This window comes from Euleptes europaea, chromosome 18, assembly GCF_029931775.1.
Source record: "Euleptes europaea isolate rEulEur1 chromosome 18, rEulEur1.hap1, whole genome shotgun sequence".
In the NCBI taxonomy this organism is placed as follows: Eukaryota; Metazoa; Chordata; class Lepidosauria; order Squamata; family Sphaerodactylidae; genus Euleptes; species Euleptes europaea.
In genome coordinates, this window is record NC_079329.1 from 14,729,852 (window position 1) to 14,755,236 (window position 25,385).

General features: G+C 49.3%; 1 protein-coding gene across 1 annotated transcript; it reads right to left on the reverse strand.

Annotated features, from left to right (window-relative positions):
* Nucleotides 1-1,445: 1,445 nt before the first annotated feature.
* Nucleotides 1,446-23,387, reverse strand: LOC130489472 (eukaryotic translation initiation factor 3 subunit C). Its single transcript, XM_056863201.1, has 20 exons — nt 23,273-23,387; nt 21,992-22,057; nt 21,619-21,808; nt 19,890-20,015; nt 19,599-19,653; nt 18,137-18,246; nt 17,766-17,893; nt 15,799-15,955; nt 15,548-15,651; nt 13,282-13,423; nt 13,014-13,139; nt 11,394-11,487; nt 9,953-10,140; nt 8,773-8,997; nt 6,602-6,965; nt 5,435-5,594; nt 4,275-4,340; nt 3,573-3,660; nt 2,285-2,447; nt 1,446-1,564 (listed from the first exon to the last, which is right to left on the reverse strand). The coding sequence occupies exons 1-20, from the start codon at nt 23,371-23,373 to the stop codon at nt 1,479-1,481; spliced, it is 2,739 nt and encodes a 912-aa protein (XP_056719179.1). The 5' UTR covers nt 23,374-23,387; the 3' UTR covers nt 1,446-1,478.
* Nucleotides 23,388-25,385: the final 1,998 nt, after the last annotated feature.

Consider the following 25,385-nt stretch of genomic DNA (forward strand, 5'->3'; position numbering starts at 1 on the left):
CAATAGAATCATAAAGTTGGAAGGGACCACCAGGGTCATCAAGCCCAATCCCCTGCACAATGCAGGAAATTCACAACTACCTCCCCCCCAACACCCCCAGTGACCAGAAGATGGCCAAGATGCCCTAGGAGGCAGGGAAGCTTTACAGTGATGATGGCAGCCCTTCCCCTTAACGCCAGTTTAGTCAGCATCCAACTCCCATGTTTTGAAGGCATGGGCAGGATATGGAGAGGGAGGTCTGTGAAGCAGGAAGGAGAAATAAGCCGGCAGAGCGCTGAGGGGCAATCCAATTTGTTTGGGGCTATGTAGTTTTGCCAAAGTTGGTATAATTGTTATCATTTATCAAAGCTGAAAAATAGGTAAAGGTAAAGGTCCCCTGTGCAAGCACCGGGTCATTCCTGACCCATGGGGTGACGTCACATCCTGACGTTTACTAGGCAGACTGTTTCCGGGGTGGCTTGCCAGTGCCTTCCCCAGTCATCTTCCCTTTACCCCCAGCAAGCTGGGTACTCATTGGACTGACCTCGGAAGGATGGAAGGCTGAGTCGACCTTGAGCTGGCTACCTGAAATCGACTTCCGGCTACCTGAAATCGACTTCCGTCGGGATCAAACTCAGGTCGTGAGCAGAGCTTTTGACTGCAGTACTGCAGCTAACCACTCTGCACCACGGGGCTCCTTGAAAAAGTAGAGGCCTTAGTAAACTGGGCCCTGATGGGGATTCAGCAAAAGACCAAGAAACAGCTCTGATAGTCACACTGTGTGACAAAAAAAACCCCGGTGTGATTTACAAATGCAACTCTGGAATTCGAGCCTCCATGGAAAGGTGATTATCACCACTGCCGGGAGAGGGTAGTTATCTGAGAGCCAGTGTGGTGTGGTGGCTAGGAGCAGTGGACTCTTTAACTGGAGAACTGGGTTGGTTTCTGCACTCCTCCACACGACGCCAGCTGGGTGACCTTGGGCCAGTCACAGTTCTCTCGGAACTCTTTCAGCCCCACCTACCTCCCAAGGTGACTGTTGTGGGGAGAGGAAGGGAAGGCGACTGTACGCTGGTTTGTTTCTTCTTAAAAGGTAGAGAAAGCTGCCATATAAAAACCAACTCTTCTCCTTCTTAAAAAGAAAGCAAAACGCTTGACATTTGTCTTTCGGCATGCACAGAAGGTCCACACAGGCAAATCGTGCAAAGTTTGGCTTGGAGACCGCTGCTTGCTCTCTCCACCAACAATACCAATACATTCTTCTTTGGAACTGATGGCAAAAACTGAAGGTCGCTGATGTGGGCTCACAGATTACCCCCCCCCCATTTCCTTGGCTTGAGAGTATCCCCCACCTCCTGTTGTGCTCCCAAGGACTCCACACACACACTCTCCTTTCAGACCGATTCTTTATTCTGCATGTTTGAAAATTTGGCGATCTGACTAAGGACCCCCCCCACACACACACACCACGAGAAAGTTCTGTGACGACAATCTAAGGATTAGTAGTTACTCTGACGTTCTTGCTGCCGGTACCCTCCACGCCGCATGTAGCCTCCTTCGTTCTTACGGTAGCCATCTTTTTGATCTATAGGGTGGAGATGAGAGATGGACAGGAAATGAGGCTGGTGAAAGGCAATCGGCAAAACATGCCAGGAAAAGATCTAATTGTTAAGATGGTGGTGTGCATGGTGGAATCACGTGCAATATAAGAGTCTCAATTGCTGTCAAGTGATAACATCAGGTTCTTCCACCAAAACAAATTGGAGTTTTTCAAATTAAATCCACATTTTTTGGCTTGGAGAAATCTGAGGAAGGGGAAAATGGGTTTAACTTTTTATAAACTGCACAGAGGGAGAATATTCAGAGCCAAAGAGAGCTGGACCTTCACAAGGCAAGGAAAGGAGGTAGCACTCTCCACAACTGGAAGCTCTGTAGGATCAGTGGCATGCATCCCATCTAGATTTCTATGGGGGGGAGGAGCAGCTCCAAATACTTCCCACTCAGCAGCATTTCAGGGTAGCAGAGGTGAGGGAACTGGTGAAAACCATTCCCTCTCCTTGCGCCTTCAGAAATCTAGGCAGGACCCAGGCTGACGGGTGTTCCTTCATGACCACAAAGGCTAGAGCGGTTTGTTTGAAAATGAGAAGATAGATGGGGGGTGGGGGGTATATCACTGAAACACTGGAAATATCTACCACCCTACAAAGATCACAGCAAAAATGTAGCCAGAGGAATAACAGGATGAGTGGGGAGGAGAGGAGGAAGGAAACTGGAGGGACGATAGATTCGCAAGCACTCCGCTCACCCCGGAAATAACCCCCGTAGATGCCCTGCTTCTGGTCAAAGACCCTCTCGTTGTTCTCCACGAGGCTGCCCAGCTTCTCAGCCAGCTGCAGGGCGAGGTTCTGCTGGGCTGTGGGTTCCGTCCGGTGCATCACCACGGTCTGGGTCGGCTGGTCCAGGGAGGCCTAGAAAAACAAGGGTGAGATTTGGGGATGGTCAGACCGACCCAGAAAGGGAGGCTCAGCTATGAGCTCTCAAACATTCTTTTTAAAATATTTTTTTTATTTGAAATTTTCAAAAAAACAAACATAACATTCTCAATCGTTCACATACATACAGTGTAAGCAATCTTTCAGGAAGTTCATTTTGAATTGATTATTCATGTCATACTAGACATTTAATCAATAATCTTTATCCATGTTTCCACTACTTTTCAGGCTATCTATCGAAGCAATAAGAACATAAGAAAAGCCATGCTAGATCAGGCCAAGGCCCATCAAGTCCAGCAGTCTGTTCACACAGTGGACAACCAGGTGCCTCTAGGAAGCCCCCAAAGACGACAGCAGCAGCATTATCCTGCCTGTGTTCCACAGCACCTAAGATAATAGGCATGCTCCTCTGATCTTGGAGAGAATAGGTATACATCATGACTAATTTCCATGGGTAGCCCTCTCCTCCATGAACATGTCCACTCCCCTCTTAAAGCCTTCCAAGTTGGCAGCCATCACCACATCCAGGGGCAGGGAGTTCCACAATTAAACTATGCGTTATGTGAAAAAATACTTCCTTTTATGTTTTGAATCTCTCACCCTCCAGCTTCAGCAGATGACCCCGTGTTCTAGTATTATGGGAGAGGGAGAAAAACGTCTCCCTGTCCACTCTCTCCAAACCATGCATAATTTTATAGACCTCTCATTTCTCCCTCAGCCGCCTTCTTTCCAAGCTGAACAGCCCTAAGTGTTTTAATGAAAGCAATACTTGAATACAATTCATATTTCCCATTCTATACTTTACTTTTATTCTTCTTCTGCTGCTCTAAACTTAGCTATTTTATATACAGAGCTCTCAAACATTTTTGAAGTCGCTTCTCTCAAGACGGCCCAACCAATGTTCTTCCGTGGCCTTGTTGAAGCTGCTGCAGGAACTGGGCCTTTGACTTGGGAAGTGCTTTGAGTCCATTTGAGTGGAAGGGACACGGTTCTCCAAGTCTGTCCCTCCCGTTATTGCCACGTGGCATCCTTCTACGTCTGCCAGCCATCTCCCCCCCACCCCGGCATCTCCCTAGCTCTTCAACGCAGAAGCTCTCTCACCATCAGCTCTTCGTTGATTATCATCTTGCTGATGATGCTGTGCACAGTGGGTAAGTCCAGCTCAAACATATCCGACAGGATCTCCATGCTAAACAGGAGATTAAGGTGTGGAGAAGTTAAGAAGAAGAGTTGGCTTTGATATCCCACTTTTCTCAACTGAAAGGAATCTCAAAGGGGCTTAAATCGCCTTCCTCCCCCCTCCCCCCGCCAACAGACACCTTCTGAGGTAGGTAGGGCTGAGAGAGTTCTGAAAGAACTGACTGACCCAAGGTTACCCAGCAGACTATGTGTGTAGGAGTGGGGAATCCAACCTATTTCTCCAGATTTGAGTCCGCCACTCATGTGGAGGAGTGGGGAATCGAACCAGGTTCTCCAGATTAGAGTCCGCCACTCTTAACTACTACGCCACCTCAGTCTTCAGGGGAGGGGGGACATCAGTAGCTTGCAAGGCAGAAGCTCTGCTAATGGGACAGAGGCCCTCAGAGGACTTTGCGGTTGTGTATGAGATGGAAAAAAATGCCCCACAGTACAAAGGAAGGATTTGTTTTGTGGGTCAGACTGGAGGGAGATGCTGAATCCAGGGAGCCTCCCCACCCTCCCCAGCTGGGTACTCTCCACCCACAATGTAAGCCAGGGGCCATCCAGGCTGAAGCAGACAGCAGTTCAAGAGAGACCTACCCCACTTGACCCCCAACACAGTACCTGATGGAATCATAGACACTGCTGTAAGTGAAGAGGTAGGTTCGGAGAGACTCCTCTTGGATCTTCCTGAATGGGAGAGCCAAAGAAACAACAGAAGCAGCTTTGAGAGCTAAAAACATGAAATCTCTAAAGCAGAAAAGAAGGCATGAAGATCTCCCTCCCTCTTTCGATATTCATTTATGGGCACACGTATTGAATGGGAAGGGGTTTAACCCTTTCACCTTTACAGATGTTCTGTTATTAGCCTTCTTATTCGGGGGGGGGGACAGGCAGCCGTCTTTTGCCCATCTTTCTCTTTAAAGGTCTATAAAGCTGCAGGGAATAGTGGAGAAAAGCAGCCTCCCCACCCCGATTCCAAACTGGTGCTGTGTGCACCTGTAAATGAGCTCTGAACCATGCTGGGAGGAACCAGTTATGGGTCTCCCAGTGCCTCGTCTACTTGGATCCCCAAACGATCTGTCTTCAGCTAAATGCAACCCAGGTTAGGCTACGTCCCGTTGCATCAGCAGCAGGTCCAGTTTGCCCCTCCCCCCGCCTTAAATAAGGGAAGTAAAACAATGTGAGGGGGGAGAAAGAAGGCAGTGGTTTCTATACTTAATGTTAATATACTCGCTACAATATTTTAACTGGTATGGCTTCTTCCCCAAATCCTGGGAATTCCCGTCTGGGTGCAAAATAACCCTCCGACTGAGACTGATTCTGGCACACACAGAACTAAGGTTCCCAGAGATCTCCAGGGGAAAGCAATGACTGAATGTTACTGTGCTCCCAAAAAGGAGGTGAACATATACTTAAAAACAACAACACAGAAAGGACTCATATAGCCGCCAGGGGTTAAAAGCCAGTCCTGGGTCTGAAAGGATGAGGAATCCTGTACAAATTGGCAGAACTACCACCTCTGCCCGTTGCAAGCCACAGTCCCTAAGCTCCTGTGCACGAACAAAGTGGTTGCCCTTGGTATAACAAGTCCAGTTCTGCTCCCTTTTTCTTCATCTCAGCCACTCCTCGTTGAAAAGCCCCACCCTCTGCATCATCCCCTCTACTTCCTCTGATTGTTCTCTAGCTCCTCCATGATCTGCGGCTCCACATGTAAGCAAAAAGGCAGACTAACCCCACGCTCTCCTTCGCCCCCCCTCCCAAATCCCCCCCTCCAAACTGACCGGACAAGCATGCCGCGCACTTTGTCGGCCTCCGGGAAGAGGTCCCAGACCTTCCCGTTCATTTTCTCGTTGACGATGAAACGGTGGCATGTCTTCCAGTCACCCATCTTCATCGCCTTGGAGGCGGCCACTACGTGCTCCCTCATCGACTCCGGGGGGCCTGGAACAGAGAGGAGCCGCAGGACAAGACAGATGACCAAATCAAGCCTGAAGGGAATGGCCGCAGCAGGGGGGGCTTGCGTTATGGCTACCCTGGCCGCTCAAACAGAGGCAGCAATCAAAAGAATATAAGAAAGGCCAGGCTGGATCAGACCAAGGCCCATTCAGTCCAGCAGTCTGTTCACACAGTGGCCGAACAGGTGCCTCTAGGGAGCCCACTAACAAGACGACTGCAGCAGCAGCATCCTGCCTGTGTTCCACAGCCCCTCATATCATAAACATGCTCCTCTGATCCTGGAGAGAATAGGTATGCATCATGACTAGTATTCATTTTGACTAGTGGCCATGGGTAGCCCTCTCCTCCATGAACATGTCCACTCCCCTCTTCAAGCCTTCCAAGTTGGCAGCCATCACCACGTCCTGGGGCAGGGAGTTCCACAATTTAACTATGCGTTGCGTGAAGAAAGACTTCCTTTTATCTGTTTTGAATCTCTCACCCTCCAGCTTCAGCAGATGACCCCGTGTTCTGGTTTTATGAGAGATGGAGAAAAGCTTCTCCCTTTCCACTCTCTCCGTACCATGCATAATTTTACAGATCTCTATCATATTTCCTCTTAACTGCCTTCATTCCAAGCTAAACAGCCCTGTTTCAACCACCCCTCATAAGGCAATTGCTCTAGCCCGAGCATTTTGGTTGCTCTTTTCTGCACCTTCTCAAGCTCTGCAATATCCTTTTTTAGGTGGCCAGCACAAACACATAAAAACATAAGAAAAGCCCTGCTGGGTCAGATCAAGGCCAGCAGTCCGTTCAGAGGCCAACCAGGTGCCTCTAGGAAGCCCACAAACCAGACGACTGCAGCAGCAGCATCCTGCCTGTGTTCCACAGCACCTAATATGAACGTGTCCACTCCCCTCTTAAAGCCTTCCAAGTTGGCAGCCACCACCAATTGCCAGAAGAACTATTTTCCCAGCTAAAATGGCCAGCCCGGCTACTTGGGGACCACTCACCCAGAAGGGGCTGCCGCTCGCCCACACGCAGCTGGTGATGGAACTGCTTGCTGATCATGCGCCGCCGTGCATCGAACTCGTGGGCGGCCATGTAAGGGATCTCGAGCAGCATGGCCGACACCAGGTAGACGCACTCGAGCAGCTCCAGGTTGATGTGCATGTGGAAGGGGACCTGCCGGCGCTTCTCGATCTTCTCCTGCTCTTGGTTGCGCTCCTGCATGCTGCGCATCAGCAGGCCCTGCCCCAGGAGCTCCTTGGCCCGCCCGCTTGACTGGATGTCCAGCAGGGCATTGTGGGCATCCTTGATCATGCCCTGGCGGAAGGCGCAGATGCCCAGCTGCACCATCGTCCTGTTGTACAGAATCTGCAACGGCAAAGGGAAGAGTTACAGAGGTCATGTTCTTCAGCACTGAAAGGCCCTGGTGGATCAGACTCAGGCCCATCAAGTCCAGCAGCCTCTTCACACAGTGGCCAACCAGGTGCCTCTAGGAAGCCCCCAAACAAGACTGCTGCAGCAGCTTCCTGCCTGTGTTCCACAGCACCTCATATAATAGTAATGCTCCTCTGATACTGGAGAGGATAGGTATGAACATAAGAAAGGCCATGCTGGATCAGACCAAGGCCCATCAAGTTCAGCAGTCTGTTTACACAGTGGCCAACCAGGTGCCTCTAGGAAGCCCACAGGTAAGACGACTGCAGCAGCAGCATCCTGCCTGGGTTCCACAGCACCTTATATAATAGTCATGTTCCTCTGGTACTGGAGAGGATAGGTATGCTTCATGACTAGTACCCATTTTGACAAGTAGCCATGGATAGCCCCCTCCTCCATGAATATGTCCACTCCCCTCTTAAAGCCCTCCAAGCTGGCAGCCATCATCACATCCTGAGGCAGGGAGTTCCACAATTTAACTATGCTTTGTGTGAAAAAAATACTTTCTTTTATCTGTTTTGAATCTCTCACCCTCCAGCTTCAGCAGATGACCCTGCGTTCTGGTATTATGAGAGGGAGAAAAGCTTCTCCCTGTCCACTCTCTCCATACCATGCATAATTTTATAGACCTCTATCATGTCTCCCCTTAACCGCCTTCTTTCCAAGCTAAACAGCCCTAAGTGTTTTAACTGCTCATCGTGGGCTTCTGCGTGCAGCAGACCTTTGCTCCCACCAACTGTTCTTTTGTAGGACAGAAGGACCAGATACGAGGACAAGGAGCTAGAATCTCCACTCCTGTGTCAGACTAGGTATCTTCTTCAGTCTCTATGCTCTGCCTGCCATCCCACCTCCACCCCTCCTTGTTCCCAAGCCTGCCTTTTTCCAGGGTAACAACAGCACACCACAATGTGAAGCTTGGACAGGAGGTCTGTCCGAACGAATAGAATGGGTGCGGCTTAGCCTGCTGGATAGGCATACAGTGTGTGGGCAGGGAGATCACTGCAGTTTTAGGTATTTAAATTCTGCTTTTCTCCCCTAGAGCAGACGACACACATTTTTTACCCTCCTCCGTTTTATTCTTTTAACAACCATCCTGTGAGGTAGGTTAGACTGAGAGTGAATGAAGAAGAGTTGGTTTTTATATGCTGACTTTCTCTACCACTTGAGGGAGACTCAAACCGCCTTACAATCGCCTTCCCTTCCCCTCCGCACAACAGACACCCTTGTGAGGTAGGTGAGGCTGTGAGAGGTCTAACAGAGCCGTGACTAGCCCAAGGTCACCCAGCTGGTTTCTTGTGTAGGAGTGGGGAAACCAATCCAGTTCACCAGATTAGCCTCCACCATTCATGTGGAGGAGTGGGGAATCAAACCCAGTTCTCTAGGTCAGACTCCACTGCTCCAAACCACCACTCTTAATCACACCACGCTGAGTGGCCCAAGGCCAGCCAGAGAGCTTCCACAGCAGATCAGGGAGGGGGGGGTGGAACTTGGGTTTCCCAAGATCCTCGTCCAGCACACTGACTGCTATACCATGTTGGATCTCTGAGCAGCTCGCAAAGGGCTCTGCTCCAATCCCGGCCTTGAACCATCATTTAAACCAAGCTCACCAGCCAGCCTGTTGGGAGAAGTGGCTGGTCTAGGGAAAACAGCTCGCTGCTCTTGGGGGACTGGTTTTATGTAGCTATACCCCAAGCTTCCCCGCCTCCCTCCAGCCCTTCTTGCCCCACTTCTGCTCTCTGACCTGCACTGGCGGGTCCGCGTGCTGGATGTTGTCTTGCAGGTGACTCATGAGCATGAGATCGCGGGCCTGGTACCAGCGGTCGTGCAGTGCGTGGTGGTAAATGTGGCAGAGGATGGCGCAGGTACGAATCCGGTCCGTCCGGTCCTTGGCGTAGATGAACTTGCAGAGGCGCTCCATCAGCACCGCGGAGTCCTCAGCTTCGTTTTCAGCCTGGTCTTGCTCTGACTACAAGGGTAGACACAACTGTGAAGTCAGCAGGGGATGAGCCCGTCCTCCCGTCTCACTAGAATATCAACTGCGAACGTTCCCCGCCGCAACGTTAAGAACGCGTCTACCCTGGAAACGGAAGCCAACTTCAAATCTGGTTATTTGTCGGGGCTCCCAACCAAGGAACTGTAGGTCTGCGGAGGGGAACCAGAGAGCTCCACAGAGAAGAAGAAGTTGGTTTCTCAATATGCCAACTTTCTCTACATTTTAAGGAGAATCAAACCGGCTTACAATCCCCTTCCCTTCCCCTGCCCACAACAGACACCTTGTGAAGTAGGTGGGGCTGAGAAAGGTCTGAGAGAATTGAGACTAGCCCAATGTCACACAGCAGGCTTCATGTGTAAGAGTGGGGAAACCAACCCAGTTCTCCAGATTAGAGTCCACTGCTCAAGTGGAGTAGGGAATCAAACCCGGTTCTCCAGATTAGAGTCCACCGCTCCTAACCACTACACCACGCTGGCTCAAGAGCATTCTTGGCACCCTCACTGATGCCTCACTTCTCAGGATAGCCTCCAAGGAAGCCATGGTAGCTACATCCGTTTCAATTAATCCTAGTTGTGAGAGTACGCATGCCTGAAAACCCTTGATGTCCTCCCCACCCCCACCCCCCTGCGCTTCACATCCACACAATGGTTTATCTTAAAACACAAATCCCCTGAACTTGGCCAGCCTGCAAACATCATCTCCAGGCCTCCAAAAACGTGCGCCTATTACGGCTCCTGTACCACCACCAGAGCTGTGGAATTCACATACTTCTTCCCACACAGTTCAGGGCACGGCAAACATCCTCATCTCAGTATATACCCCCACCCTGCACCGCATGCTACATCAACAGCCACAGGGTGGGACCCTCTGGCAGGCTTGCTTGCTATCAGGATGGGGCCTGGCTGCTCGCAGAGACCGACAAACCCACCTTGCTGTCCCCGGCCGGCCCCTGCTGCCGCTGGTGGGCCTTGTAGTCGAACTTGTAGTAAGTGTGGAGGATGCGCCGCAGGTAAATGCGGCAGATCTCCTCCGTGGTCCCCTTGTCCTGCAGGTAGGTCTGCACCCGATCGATGATCTTGCAGACTCGGCCCTCGTCCTTCAGGTGGTCCACATACTCTGGAGGAGAGAGGACAAGAGTTCTTCGACACTCTCGCAGGCAGGGCTGGCAGTTTACAATACACCACGCAAAAGATGACAGCGGTGTCTGTGTGTGAAGTGCCATTAAGTCACAGCCGACTTACGGCGACCCAGTAGTTTTCAAGGCCTGAGAGTAACCAAGGCGGTCAGCTATTGTGTGCCTCTAAATAATGCCCCTGGCATCCCTTGGTTATTCTCCTATCCAAGCACTAACCAGGGCCAACTGCTTAGCTTCTGAGATCTGATGAGATCGGACTAGCCTGGGCCATCCAGGTCAGGGCAGACAACAGATAGGACGGAACAAGATGTTCGGCTTTCTATTTTGGGGACGCTAGCCCCTCTCCACAAGTTTCTAGCCGGAAGCATTCAAATCTGAACACACTCGGGTTGTGTCTGAACAAGCCTTCTCTGCTCAGCGGCGACTTCCTGTGCCTTGATTGGCTACTCCTCTTTCATCCCCATCACCTCTCCATACTTATCACAAACTGTACTTTACAATACAATTTTTTAAAATTCCCGTTCTCCCCCCCTTTTGTAATAAGAACTCTGCTATATCAAATCAGTGTCTTACACAGTGGCTGACCAGTTCCTCTAGAGGTCCCAACAACTGGGATTCACAGGTTTACCGCCTCTGAACATGGAGGTTCCCTTTAGCCACCATGGCTAGTAGCCGACAGACCTGTCCTCCATGAATCACTCTAACAATCCCGTCTTAAAGGCCGTCTATGCCTGTGGCCATCACTACATCCTCTGGCAGTACACATGAAGCTGCCTTCTACTGAATCAGACCCTTGGTCCATCAAAGTCAGTATTGTCTACTCAAACCGGCAGCAGCTCTCCAGGGTCTCAGGCAGAGGTCTTTCACGTCACCTTGCCTAGTCCCTTTAACTGGAGATGCCGGGGATTGAACCTGGGACCTTCTGCATGCCAAGCAGATGCTCTCCCACTGAGCCACGGCCCCTCCCCTAAACATTCACATGAACACATGAAGCTGCCTTATACTGTATTCAGTGAATGTCATGTCGTGGATCACTCGTTGTGTAAAGAAGTATTTCCTTCTGTCTGTCCTGAATCTACTGCAGGCAGAAGTACTCTCAGTTCCAAGCACGAGAGCTTCCAGCACAGCAGACAGATCCAGCAGCAACCCCTCTCCACCAGCTGCAGGCCGCTGACCAACCCCAACTTCTCTCCCCCAGTTCGGCTCTCTGAGATTCCTTCCCTGACGAACCCACCTTGGGAGTGGGGGTCTGTGTTCTGCATGATCTTGGTGAACTCCTCGTCCATCCGCTCCACCAGCGTCAGAATGCAGCCACGGACACGGAAGGGCTGGGGGGGGGGGGGGGAAAGGAAACAGAAGAAGAGTTGGTTTTTATATGCCGACTTTCTCTACCACTTAAGGGAGAATCAAACCAGCTTACAGTCCCCTCCCCACAACAGACACCCCATGAGGTAGGTGGGGCTGAGAGAGCTGTGACTGGTCCCAAGGTCACCCGGCAGGCTTCGTGTGGAGGAGCGAGGAAACAAACCCGATTCACCAGATTAGCGCTTGCCACTCACGCGGAGGCGTGGGGGATCAAACCCGGTTCTCCAGATTAGAGTCCACCGCTCCGACGGGCGACGGGATGGGGGGGGGGTGTCAAACACTACTGGGCATATCAAGTGAAGGGAACTGCTTCAGCCACTGGCCAGAATGGCGGCCATCACAGACAAGCGCCGCCATTGACGGCGGAACAGCAAGATACGGGCGGCAACTAAGCAGTAATGAATAGCTGTTCGTGCCCACAGAGCCTTCTATGTTAAGCCAGAATATGGTGACGGTAGGCAAAAGTTTACCGATGGACGAAGGGCGGCACAGAGACGGCTGCCCTTCTGGCCCATCATCACCGAGTGCTTTTTGTTTATTAGGACCAGACTAGATGCCACGTCTGGCACAGCCAAAAGCGACGCCGGGGAACTCATGCTCCCAAGAATGCCAGGGTCCTACTCGGCTTGGGACTGTAGCACAGGGGGGGGAGGGGCTTTATCCTCCCCCCACGACACCATTTCCCTGAGTTGAAACAGCCTGGGGGCGTCTTTGCCCCACCGCAGGGCTCTATGTGCAGCCCTGGTGTATTTGCGAACGTCAGTTCATGTTTGGCTGTGCCAAGATCAGAGCCGGGTTGGAGGAACCCCCTAATTCAACTCAGGCCAACCCAACCAACACTTACTGTATTTTTCCATGTATAAGACAATGTTTTTTTCTTTTAAAAAATTATAGAAAAATATTGGGGGGGGGTTCGTCTTATACACGGAAGGTCACCGCTCTCTTCCCCGCCCGTCAGCTGATGGGTGGGAAGAGAGCGGGCAGGGAAGAGCCCGGTCGCCCTGGCCGGCTGGCGACCAGCCTTCCGATGGTCCCTGCTCTCTTCCCCGCCCATATTTTTCCGCACACGCCCCCATGTATAAGACAACCCCTGATTTCTTAATTCTGGGTTCCAAAAAATAGGGAGCTGTCTTATACATGGGAGGCGTCTTATACACGGACAAATACGGTAGTTTGGGTCTTATGCAAGCAGTTTCGCACTTGCAAATAACCTTGAGAGGAATCCATCCCTCACTTTGTTGGTTATCAGGTAGCAGAACAAACGCCTTTAATGTCACCTGTGCCACAAACATGAGCCACAAACATAATGCTGCAGGTCATAAAAGGACTTTTCAAAGTCTGCCATCTAAGATGCCTTTTACTTATACATGCGCGCGCCTTCATGCCCTGTCATTTTTGGCCGGCCCATCTACACCAGAATCCTTACCCACCACCTCTGGCTCATTCTATACTGCCCTGAACTGCAGACACCAGCCTACTGGATACTAACCTGCTCATTATTGGACAGGTTCTCCGAGTCTTCTGCGATGTTCTCACCAATGAAGATGTTGGGTTGTGCAAAGAGGATGTCCATGAGCTCGTTGATGGAGTTGAGGCATTTCTGCCACATCTCCGGCTGCGCAAGAAGCAGAGCAAAGATGCTGCTCAACATCCCAGGGCCCAAGCATCAGCTTCACAAGGTCACATCTCCCAAACCACACTGGAAAGGGACTGAGGTCTCAAGCTGGGAGTTTTCCCCCCCACCCACAGCACCGTACCTTCATGTACGTAGCCAGGTTGGGGTTATAGTCATACAAGGAAGCAACAATGTTGAACTTGATCTTGACGTCAATGGGGATTCCCAGGTTGTTCTCCGCTGCGATTCCGACCAGCAGCTGCAGAAGGTCGATCTGCGCTGCCCTGCAGGGAGGTGTGTTGGTATAGATCAGTGGTTCCCAAAGAGGGCAGTACCACCCGCTGGGGGGCGGTGGTATTACCTAGGGGGGCAGCAGGGGGCGCTAGAGGTGGGCCCCTTCAACTGTGCTGTTGGATAGAGTGGGGGGCGCTGGGGTTGAGTTTGTGGAACCAAGGGGGCGGTGGCCTGAAAAGTTTGGGAACCACTGGTATAGATGGAGGGAAAACCACTCTACGATACCCCCCAATACTCCCCTAAAATCAGCACAACACTCACTGGCCTGTGCTAAAGCCTCCAACCCTGGTGCAACACTGGGTCTGATCTAGCGATGTATAGGTGCAAGGATCACGGATCTTTCCTGCATTCCTTTCCTCCCAGCAACCCCTTCCCACCCCAGGAAAGTCGATTCCCAGGACTGTTAGGACTACTCAGGAGGAGCTGCACTAAAGAGGGAGAGGGGAGAGAAAACCACCCCCTCCTGCAAGAGTGACACAAGAGGCAGCAGAGTGATTCAGCTTCCTTCGTAGTATACCTTCCCCCCCACCCCAAGCTGGGACCATGGCTGGTTTGAACAATATGTGGCACAGGATATTTGCCATGGTCCAGAAACAGCCACAAGGTTAGCACAAAATACAGCAGCAGTGGTAATGCACACACAGGGACCGTCCTCTCATAAGAACATAAGAAAAGCCATGACTAGTAGCCATGAATAGCTCTCCCTTATTCACATGAGGAGCAAGACTCCATCTGATCTCCAGACACCGATTTCATAAATCTGTGAAATGAGAGGCACTGCATAGAACCAACAGCCTTTCCTTTGAGAGCCCCTTCCCCAAATCTCTTTTGAGGCTGGCTGTGGCTATGAAGGGCTTCAGCTTTCATTACATGTCTAAAAGCAAAAGGGGATTTGGAAGGCCCACGGGTTGTCTCCTGCCTATAAGAGCCAGGTCTTTATCCTGGCAGCCTAGCCCCAGTGTCGCAGTAGCAATGATCTCATCCCCAGTACAAGGAGACACCTGTTTGCTATGTCATCCTTTGCTTGCAGTTTTAGTTTTTAGGAAAGTTTGGGAAAGTTTTAAAAGGTTATTTTGACGAGATAGAGCTAGATAGAAGACCAGAAACTTTCAGATATGTATTGATCATGTGATAAAGTGAACAGATGTGTTTATGCTGACTTGCTTATTACAATAGCCAACCAGGTATTTAGCAATAGTCACATGACTGTGATAAGTGACTTCAGAGATTGATCAGATAGATAAGTTTTGCTATAACTATGCATGAATCTGAGGACCAAATCAGATTTCCTTGGACTGAAGCTCAGAGATTGAAGGACCCTTGCTTGGTAAGATATTAGGACCCTTTTGGCTTAATTGATATTCCTTAAGAGCAATGAATAAGAGACTGAATTCTGATTTATTCTAACAGACAACTAGTTTTAATATGCATTAAAATAATGTTAGGAGAATTGATTATACTTGCCTGCTTAATTACATTCTGTATAAGTTCAATAATATTAGTATTATATGTTATACTGTTGTTTATTAAAAAGAACCTTTCCTTTTGATAATAAAAGTTAGATTCACATAGGTGTCAATTCATTTGCTGGTTACCTAAACAGAGAAACGAAGGACCTACGTCCTGAGAAAAATATTGTACTATCAAAAAGGTTGGATGAGGTGTTAAGCCTTTTCTAATTTGATAAAACGGGGAGGATTGTGATGCTGTGAATAGCGGCCAAGAGCAAAGCCTTGAGCTATTTTTAGTTCATAGTTCTCTGAAGTTACGGGCCAAAATCCAATCCGTTACAGCAGGACCATAAAAAACACAGGAAGTTCAACTACAGAGTGGCACTGTGTGTGTAAAGTGCTGTCAAGTCGCAGCTGACTTATAGCGAACCCGGCAAAGGGCTTTCAAGGCAAGTGAGAAGCAGAGGGGGTTTGCCATTGCCTTCCTTTGCAGACTTCGTTGGTGGTCTCCCTTCCAAGTACCAACCCTGCTTAGCTTCCAACATCTGACAAGCTTGGGGCTATACCGTGCTGCCATCCCTCCCTAAGGATGGCATTAGCCAGGAGGCTAATGTCAAAAGGAGACAACCCCTTCTTGGGCAAGACCACCCTTCCCGGTCTCACCTGTCGGTGCCTTTCTTTCCCCGGGCCTGGAGGATCTCGTTGAGCTTCTTCACCACCACCGCGTGGTTGATCTCGGTGCCTTTGGCGAACATCTTGGGCTTCTCCTGCAAGGAGGAAAAAGGCAGAGGGGTTCAGACTATTTGGCGAGGGGCAACAAAAAGGATGAGGCAGCAGAAGTCCTGCAACTCCCTCTGCACCCCACGGTCAGTCCCTCTGCTGCCTGGAGGGGCCAGCAGCAATGCCTGCCTTACCTTGACCAGAGGGACACCTCCCTTGACCTTCTCCCACTCGCCACTCTCATTGTCATCCTCATCACCTTCATATTTCTTAGATTTGCGGTCTTGCTTCTTCTTGGCCTTCTCCTCACGTTTCTTCTCCAGAACTCTCTTATCTTCTTCGGTTCCGGTTCTGATTGGGAAGCCAAGGATGGGTTAAAATAAGCTCATCCTTTTTAATGATGCAAGTCTGAAGTCCTGAGGTCTGAACTAGACAATATGTTTTGCCACAAGCTGGGTTTCCCACAGTGCACGTGCAGCTCTCCAGTGGGGCAAACAACAGGCAATTCTGGGTATGAGAAACAGTGTGTGTGTTTGTGTGGGGGAGCTGAAGCTCTCCTTACTTCAGTCCAGATCTGAAGTGGGGATGGGACATGGTTCAGTGGTAGAGCATCTAATTGGTATTCAGAAGGTCCCAGGTTCAATCCCCAGCATCTCCACTTTAATGGATGAGTTAAGCAGGTGATGTGAAAGACCTTTACCAAACACCCTGGAGAAGGTATATGGTTACTGCAGCTAGAGTGATGGCTGCCTCCAAATAGAAAGCTGAAGATTGCCCCGACTTAGAAGAGTGGAAGGACAAATTAGCTGAGTATGCAGTGATGGCCACACTGACGAGTTATGTAAATAGAAGACCTTGCAAAGAGTTCTAAAGAAATTGGAAATTATATACTGCATATGCTTCTCTATAAAAAAAAGAGAGAGGAAAGGGGGAAATTGTGCATAGTGGAATTTAGTTATTATCAATAATTACTCAACAAGTGATTTTAAAAGACATAGCAGAATAAAGAGTATAATCATGTGAGGGTAGGATATTAAGTAGTATACATTCTATGAGATTAAGTCATTATAGTTAACACAGAAAAAAAAATAAGATGAGACTATAATTGGTTTTGCCCATTCAGTGATTGTAAGTTACTAAATGTTGTAGATTTCAAGTCTTTAGTGTTTACTGTTTTGGTGTTGCAGTTTTGCTTATCTTGTACTGTTTGTACATGTTGAATTGTAAATTCGAAAATAAAAACTTCTTTAAAAAAAGAACACCCTGGAGAGCCCCTGCCAGTCTGTGTAGTCAGACACTGATCACGACGGACCAATGGTCCAAGTCAGTGTAAGGCAGCTTCATATTTCATATTTCCATGTGAATCGCACCCCGGTGCACTTGGGAACAGAGCTTCTAACAGGTGCTGTCTGCTTGTGGCAGGAACAGAGCCAGGCTGGGGAAACCAAGCCCGACTCCTGGCAAAGCGTCTCGGATCTGAGCTGCCGCTGTACTCTAGACACACCAGCTTGTCTCTTACAGATCAAACCCTGCATCAATTAATCCTACCTAAAAAATCTTGTTTGGATCAAACCTATATAAAGCCACCAAATTCCTGCAGCTGCACCATGTCACGGAGACTGACCGGTTCAGCTAAACCAGCCAAGATCACCTGGATATCTACTTCACCAAGGTCAGTTTCCAAGCACAGAACAAATATGCCAAGCCGCTAGCGCTCAGCCAAATCTTAAAACAAAGCCCAAATCCAAGATGCCGTCTTAGCCAGCTTGCGTGCCTCCGTTTTCCCAGGGGAAAATTGCACCCATCTGACATGGGCCCTGGAGATTCCCCGATTCAACAATCACCCAGGTCCAAAAAAGTGTCCCTATCTGCCAGGGGACGGTCTGTTAAGCCACTGGTGCTTAACATCATTTGATAAGGCAGCAAGGCCCCAATGATTGTTCTAGTCCTTTGAGAACTTTAAGTGACTCAGTCCCGGGACCAACACAGCTCAAGAGGTTTGTTTTCAAATTGGAAGTGATAAACTCTGACCAGATATCAACTCATAGCTGAAGGCCATCCCCCATCTATTATCTGCTCCTGAAGTCTCACGTGTGTGTACCCAAGATGCAGATGCTCAAATGTGTTCTCTCGCCCTGCCCGACAGAAACACCCCGCTTACTTCTTAAGGAACTTGGAAGCCAACGAGGTGTATTTGCCTTCGTCCTCGTCTGACTCGGAGTCAGATTCTGAATCCGACGAACCCCAGTCTTCGTCATCGTCAGAATCCTCTTCCTCCTCATCTTCATCCTGCCGGGGGGGGGGGAGGAAAGGGAGAAAGGCTTCGTCAACCAGCACACCGTGCAAAAGATCTGCATCCGTAGGCAGCTGCGGGGAGGAGGGGTAGTGAAAAGCAACAGCCAGCAGGTGAAAAGGGCTTAAGTTTCGGCAATTTCCCCCTGCACAAAAAAGCTCTTCTCTTTCTTTGTCTCTGATCTCTAAAATACAGCGAGCTGCACTCAGTTCCTTCTGGAGGGCAGACCTGGCTCTCACCTCCATCTTTTTGAGGAACTTGCTGCGTCCCTCGCCGGCCCCTTCCTTCTTCTTCAGGAAAGCGGCTGCACCCATCCCGTCTTCGTCGTCTTCATCCATAGATGAAGATCCTGGGTGGAGGGGGAAGATAATTGAGAAGAACAAATTATTGCCTGGTGCCAAGCTCTGCAATCGGAATGACTGATGCAGTCCTAATCTGCGGTCCGAAAAAGCGACTGTGGAGGAGTGTGATCTGGACTGACGCTTCAGCACCAGGGATGGTGGCACTGAACACTCCTCTCCATGTGCCATTTCGCCGATAGATAACGTCTCCCCTTCTTTCAACATGCCCTGACCGGGATGGCCCAGGCTAGCCCAGATCTCAGAAGCTAAGTGGGGATGGCCCTAAATAGTACTGGATGGGCAAACACTGAGGAAGTCCAGGGTTGCTACGCAGAGGCAAGCAATAGCAAACCACTTCTGTTTGCCTCTTGCCTTGAAAACCCTATGAGGTCACTATAAATCAGCTGCGACTTGACAGCACTTTACGCACACACATGAAGCTGCCTTATACTGAATCAGACCACCAAGATCCATCAGTCAGCATTATCTATTCAGACTGGCAGTGGCTCTCCAGGGTCTCAGACAGGGATCATTCACATAACCTACCTGCCTAGTCCCTTTAACTGGAGATGCCAGGGATTGAACCTGGGACCTTCTGCTTGCCAAGCAGATGCTCTCCCACTGAGCCACAGCCCCTCCCCACATTTTAAGCAGGGGTGGGGGTTAAGAAGGAGAGTTGGTTTTTATATCTTGCTTTTTCTCTACCTTTAAGGAGTCTCAAAGCAGCTTACAATCACCCCCCCTCAAAAAAACAGACACCTCGTGAGGTAGGTGGGGCTGAGAGTTCTGAGAGCTGTGACTGGCCCAAGGTCACCCACCAGGCTTCACAGGGAGGAGTGGGGAAACCAACCCAGTTCTCCAGATTAGAGTCCACTGCTCATGTAGAGCAGTGGGGAATCGAACCCAGTTCTCCAGATTAGAGTCCACTGCTCATGTAGAAGAGTGGGGAATCGAACCCTGTTCTCCAGATTAGAGCTCATATAGGGGAGTGGGGAACCGAACCCTGTTCTTCAGATTAGAGTCCACTGCTCATGCGGAGGAGTGGGGAATCGAACCCTGTTCTCCAGATTAAGAGCCCGCCGCTCCTAATCACTATGCCACACTGGCACTTTTCCCTTGAATAGACTTAAAGCAAAGCCAAGTGGCCATTCCAATCAGGGAGCTACCCAGCAACAAGCCTCCCCGTTGCTAATGCGTTAGATGAATTCCAGATTGTCCGCACTGCCTTGGGCTGCTTTTTAAGTACGCCCGGTGTCCCAAGCACTGAACTCCAGCGTCATGTGTCGGTTCCCCATCGCCTGCAAAAGCTTACTCACAACAGATCACCTGCCCCCTGACCTGCCCGTCCGTCCTCACTCACCTTCTGAATCATCACTCTTCTTCTCCTCGTCTTCATCGGCCGACTGCTCGGGATTCTGGGGGATTGAGAGACTATGTGACACAGGCTGCTGGGACAGGCTACCCGCCTTCAACACCCGCTTGCCCTTCCACAGTACAACTCCAGCGCCATCAAGTTAAATGCCCCCATGTAGCTTTCAACCCGCCTGACAAACCCACTTCCTAAGGATTTATGAAGACAACAGCTCCTTTCCTGCAAAGGGTTTCTCAACCACCTCCCTGGAAATCCTTTGCCCTGCAGTATATGAGGTACCTGGCGGTAGGAGGTGATCTGGCTCTCGTAATCCCGGTTGTACTTCCGGATCTTCTGGCGGAGGGTGCTTAGCGCCTTGGCATTGTTCTTGTTCATCTTCTTCTTGCCTTCCTTGTCCTCCCATATCTACAAAGGATGAGAAAGGAGGAAGAAGCCATTAGAGAAGCCAAGCAGCCCTTTTGTTTCACAAAGCAATTTTTTGCTCCCTCCCAAAACATGCAATATAGGAAGATCATCTTGCCCTTCTGGTTTCTCAGTCAAAGCTGGATGCGCCAAGGGTGGGGGGTGGGCTGCTCCATTCACATATAAAGCAGAGGATGTCTAAAGGATTTGCTGGTATTGGAGCAGAGATCCAAGGGTGGATGGAGCAACTGACCAAGAAGAGGCATGAGAAAGCTCAGCCCACTTTCTCCTGCACGCTCCTTGAGCTGTTAAGAGTAAGAACCCTCCTGCCTTTTACAGAAAAACTGGACAACGGTATGATAACACACTCCGCTGCCATCAACATGTCTACTTTGCTTCTTGGGATTGGTCTGCCCAACAGCACTTCAAGAAGGAGTTGGTTTTTATATGCTGACTTTCTCTACCACTTAAGGGAGACTCAAACCGGCTTACCTCCCCACAACAGACACCCTGTGAGGTAGGTGGGGCTGAGAGAGCTCTAACAGAGCTGTAACTTGCCCAAGGTCACCCAGCTGGCCTCGTGTGTAGGAATGGGGAAACAAATCCAGTTCACCAGATTAGCCTCCGCTGCTCATGCGGAGGAGTGGGGAATCAAACCTGGTTCTCCAGATCAGAGTCCACAGCTCCAAACCACCGCTCTTAACCACTGCACCATGCTGGCTCTCAAGAGCTGCAATAATGGATGCCGTTTTGCTCATTCCCCCTTCAGGGGCCTTCTCACCACCCACACCGGCAGGAGCTCTGCTACTGAAATATTCTGTAGCACCGCCCCGGTCAATAAGCCTCCTTGTTTTACCATCATGCAATGGGAAGTAGGGGGCAGGCAGTAAAAAATACAAGGAAACAAGAACGCTGAACCTATCCGATGAAGCTTTTTGGCTAAATCCTGAGCCCCGGCCTAAGCTGGGCATCTCCACCTCTGCAATTCAGACCCCTCCTCTAAGAGGGCCACAATGAGGATGCCAGGAAGGCTCAACTCCCTTCTCCTTTCTCCACAGCCATAATTGGGGGAAGGGGTTAACCCCTCAGCATTATCTTTGATCATGGAAAATGTAAAGACGGTGTGGGGATAATGGTTAGAAGGCTAGAGAGACTCAGTTCAGATCACCATAGAACCTCTCTGGGTAACCTTAGGCATTCATTCTGTCTCTCTCAGCCTAACATAGGGAGAGGACGAAGAAGAGTTGGTTTTATATGCCGTCTTTCTCTACCACTTCAGGAAGAATCAAACTGGCTTACAATCACCTTCCCTTCCCCTCAGCTCTAAGAGAACGGTGACTGGCTCAAGATCACCCAGCTGGTTTCATGTGGAGGAGTGGGGAAACCAACCCGGTTCACCAGATTAGAGTCTACCATTCATGTGGAGGAGTGGGGAATCAAACCTGGTTTTCCTGATTAGAGCCCACTGCTCTTAACCACTACACCACAAGCCCTTCAAGAAAGTAGAATAAAAAGCATGATACCATCTCCCCTCCCTAACCAGGCCCAAGAATTTGCAGAAACAGCCTCCACAGGTCCATGACTGCCCACCCCCCACAATCAATACCTCATTGAGATAGTCCTCAAGGTCTGCCAGGATGCGGATGTAGAACTGGGGCACACCTTCCTTATCCACAATGCTCTTGGCCTTCCCATAGGCCTTGCCCAGCAGCTCAAACTCCTCCAGGCACTTGGTGACGTCCCGGATCTTCATGGCATTTCGGATGGTCTTGATCAAGTTGGTAAGCTCTTCGAACCTGCAAGAAATTTGGAGGGAAATTTCACACAGGCCCCTTCGAGGACACCTTGCCACCATGGCGGATGAAAAGCGACGTGCTGATGAACAGAATGGGAAACGTCCTGGACACCTGAAGATGCTGTGAGCCCCAGCCCTCTAGAAGCCAAGCACACCCCTTCCCACCAAACCAGCCACACATTACCTCTTGTCCTTCGCGCTGCGCACCACCCTCTTCGTATCTTCTTCATCTTCACTCAGAACCAGAGGTCTACGAGAAAGAAAGAAAAAGACAATCTGGATCCCTGCACTTTACAGCTGAAGCAAACCAAGCCTGGCCATAGGTTGTGAGCCAGCAGTCATACGTGCCTAAGTAGAAGAGAGCCTCAGCAAACGGTAAGCCTAAAGCTATGGGAAAGAGGAAGTGGGAGAAAAGACGTTCAAGAGACACGGCCTGAATCCAAACAGATGCTGAGAGAACCATCCAGAGCTCAATTTTGCTTTGCCAGTATTGGCTGAATATCTTGTACCTATCTTACTATTTTTATTTAACACATTCACACCCTGCTTGTAGATTTACTAGGGTCTGCAAAGTCTATGAAGTACAAACTCATATTGAAGTACTTGGTCAAAATCAGCCAAAAGAAATTAAATAAATCCCAGCAGTTAAACTTATCAGCACACCATTGGCCTCTTAATCAGGGCAGCAGGTTGATGATACATGAAAAGAACGCCAATTCTATCCTGGGCATGTAGGATCATATACATGTACTCAAAAGTGGGACTCTGAGTAACAAAGAACCTGGTGAGTGCCAAAGAGGCCTGATAGATCCTGGCCATGGCCCCTCCCCACCTGCCAAGTCTAGGCTGATGCCTTACAATTGATAATATACTTGATTTTTAAAATATATATATAACTGAGCACACTGGCAAGAAAACACTGCCATAATGCAAGCATAGCTTATGGTCCTCTAAATAGATATTTTAGGTTGATTACTGAAATGTACCAGGAGCACACCAAGACAGGCTTCTCTGGGGAAGGAGGGCCACAATCTGAGACCTACTACAACAAAGACCCTATCCGTCATCGCCACCTTTGGCAGCGGGGCAGACATGGAACTGCTTTCCTAGTGGTGATCTAAATCAGCCAGCTGGATTGGATGGACCACTGGTCTGTTCCAGCAGGGCTCTTCTCTGTGTCCTTAAATAGGTTGTCAAACAGATACAAATAAGGGGCTTAGGGAGCGAGAGAGAGAGAAGTATGTACATAGGTGACAGTGTGTCTGAGAAGGGTATGGGGTGGGTGTCATGAATAAACAGAAACAAAAACAAAAAAGATTCACTGTAAGGTCCTCAGGGCATTGCTACTTTCAGGTCTTCAGCCTGCACCCACTCTCTGGCTACATAGCCCGAGTCACTTTTTAACAGCTCTCTGACCCTATGCCTCCCACTCTCCCAACCTTCTCCCTGCTCCCACCACACTTACTGTTTTCCAAAGTTGCCTCCGACAGGCTTGGCCACCTGCTCATCCCCAGAAAGCGACGACTCCGACTCGCTGTCTGAGCCCGTGGTAAAGAAGCGGGACATGGCGGCGGTAGCTCTGGGTCAACGACCCCCTCCCCAGTCCTAAGCACGGACAAAATTTCAAGGGACAGCAAGTTCAATATTTTTTAAAAAAATCTATTGATCTATTTTCTCTCATTTAATTTAAGCTGATATTTCTGTATTTATATAGTCCTCATCCAATACTGATACAACCCCCAGATAATATACCTTAACACATACTCTTCCCTTCTTTGCTCTTGTTTTACTCCCTTCTGCTGCCTTCCCATATGCCAAATTTTAGGCTGTGAGGACTGATTCACACATTACGGAGAACACGGGTTGGGTTTGGGGTCTCCACACTGTGCCCTCTGTAACAGCCACACCCAAGTTGCAGGTTCTCCCCCACTTATGGCTTAAGCCTTCACCCTGTGCTGCTTTCCTGATCAGCAATGGTGTGGGGGGTCAAACAACCCCCATGGTTTGTTTCAGGTTAGGAAAAAAGTACATGGGGAAAGGCTAAAGTTCTTTCTCTTTGTATGCTATAGTTATGATCTGAATCAGGCAAGGAAATTAAGGAGAACCTGCTATTTGCATGTGATGAAAGGCAGGGACCCCAGAACCAGCCTGTGTTTATTCGACTTATTTATTTTATTAGGGTGCAAATTAGCAGTAAGTTCCTGAAGGATGGACTTGTCTTTTCTTGTTCCTCTATAAACTACCACATATATTACTGGTGCTAAATACATCACTCATTTATTAGTTAAATCTGATTCCTGCCCTATTTTTAATGTTCACTGCTGGCTGTTATGATTGGGTTCATACATAATGTCTGGACATCCTGCTTCCTTCCACTACAGAACTTAAGGCAGCCGACATAAGGTTCATGGAAACTCTCCAATCCAGGCACTGACCAGCCCCAAACTTCAGCTAAGAGATTGCATCGTACACCTTCCAATTTTATTTTAACACAGCTACTTATTGCTGGGTCGGACGGCGCATTTTCACGCTGCCGCCTATCAATTTATTACTGATTTTAATTTGCTCAGCCATAGATAAAATGTGGCACAGAAATAACAATGTGTGTGTGTTAAGTGCCGTCAAGTCGCTTCCGACTCATGGCGACCCTATGAATGAAAGTCCTCCAAAACGTCCTATCTTTGACAGCCATGCTCAGATGCTCAGATCTTGCAAATTGAAGGCTGTGGCTTCCTTAACAGCAGTGGTTCCCAACCTTTTTTTTGACCAGGGACCACTAGGACTTTTTTGTTCGGTGCAGGGATCCCAAGGTTCAAAATAAAAATTCCGAAAATTTGAAAATCATAACTGTTAGTTAAACATTAAACAGAATAATATTTGAATATATATATATTTATAATAGAGAACTTTTAATTGGAAATATTAATTTATTATGGGTTTATAACTTTGTTTCGCGGACCTTAATTTAGTTCTCACGGACCCCTGGGGGTCCATGGACCCCTGGTTGGGAACCAGTGCTTTACAGAGCCCAACCATCTCTTGTTGGGTCTTCCTCTTTTCCTGCTGCCCTCAACTTTTCCTAGCATGACTGTCTTTTCCAGTGACCAAAATACGACAGCCTCATTTTAGTCATTTTAGCTTCTAGGGTCAGTTCAGGCTTGATTTGATCTATAACCCACTGATTTGTTTTTTTTGGCAGTCCACGGAATCCGTAACCCTCTCCTCCAACACCACATTTCAAAGGAATAACAATATAAAACCAATATTTTTAAAAAACTAATACTGAGCCCTGTCCCATCCCCACAGCCAGGCAGTCTTCGCATAAGACCCTGAAAGCGACGCCCTCTCTGACCCAGAACCTTTATTGCCCCCATCTTTATCTCACAGACACCCAGCAGACCCCCCACCCCTTAATCCCCACCCCAGCAACTACTGCGCATCCCTCACACGCGCTCACCCAAGCCAGGCCTCAAAGACCGATGCGGCTTCCTCAGAGCTCGGCAACCACTACGCATGCGCGATTTTCAAAACGTCACTTCCTCACCTTCCGCTCAAACGGTTCCGCCCTTATGGGCTCT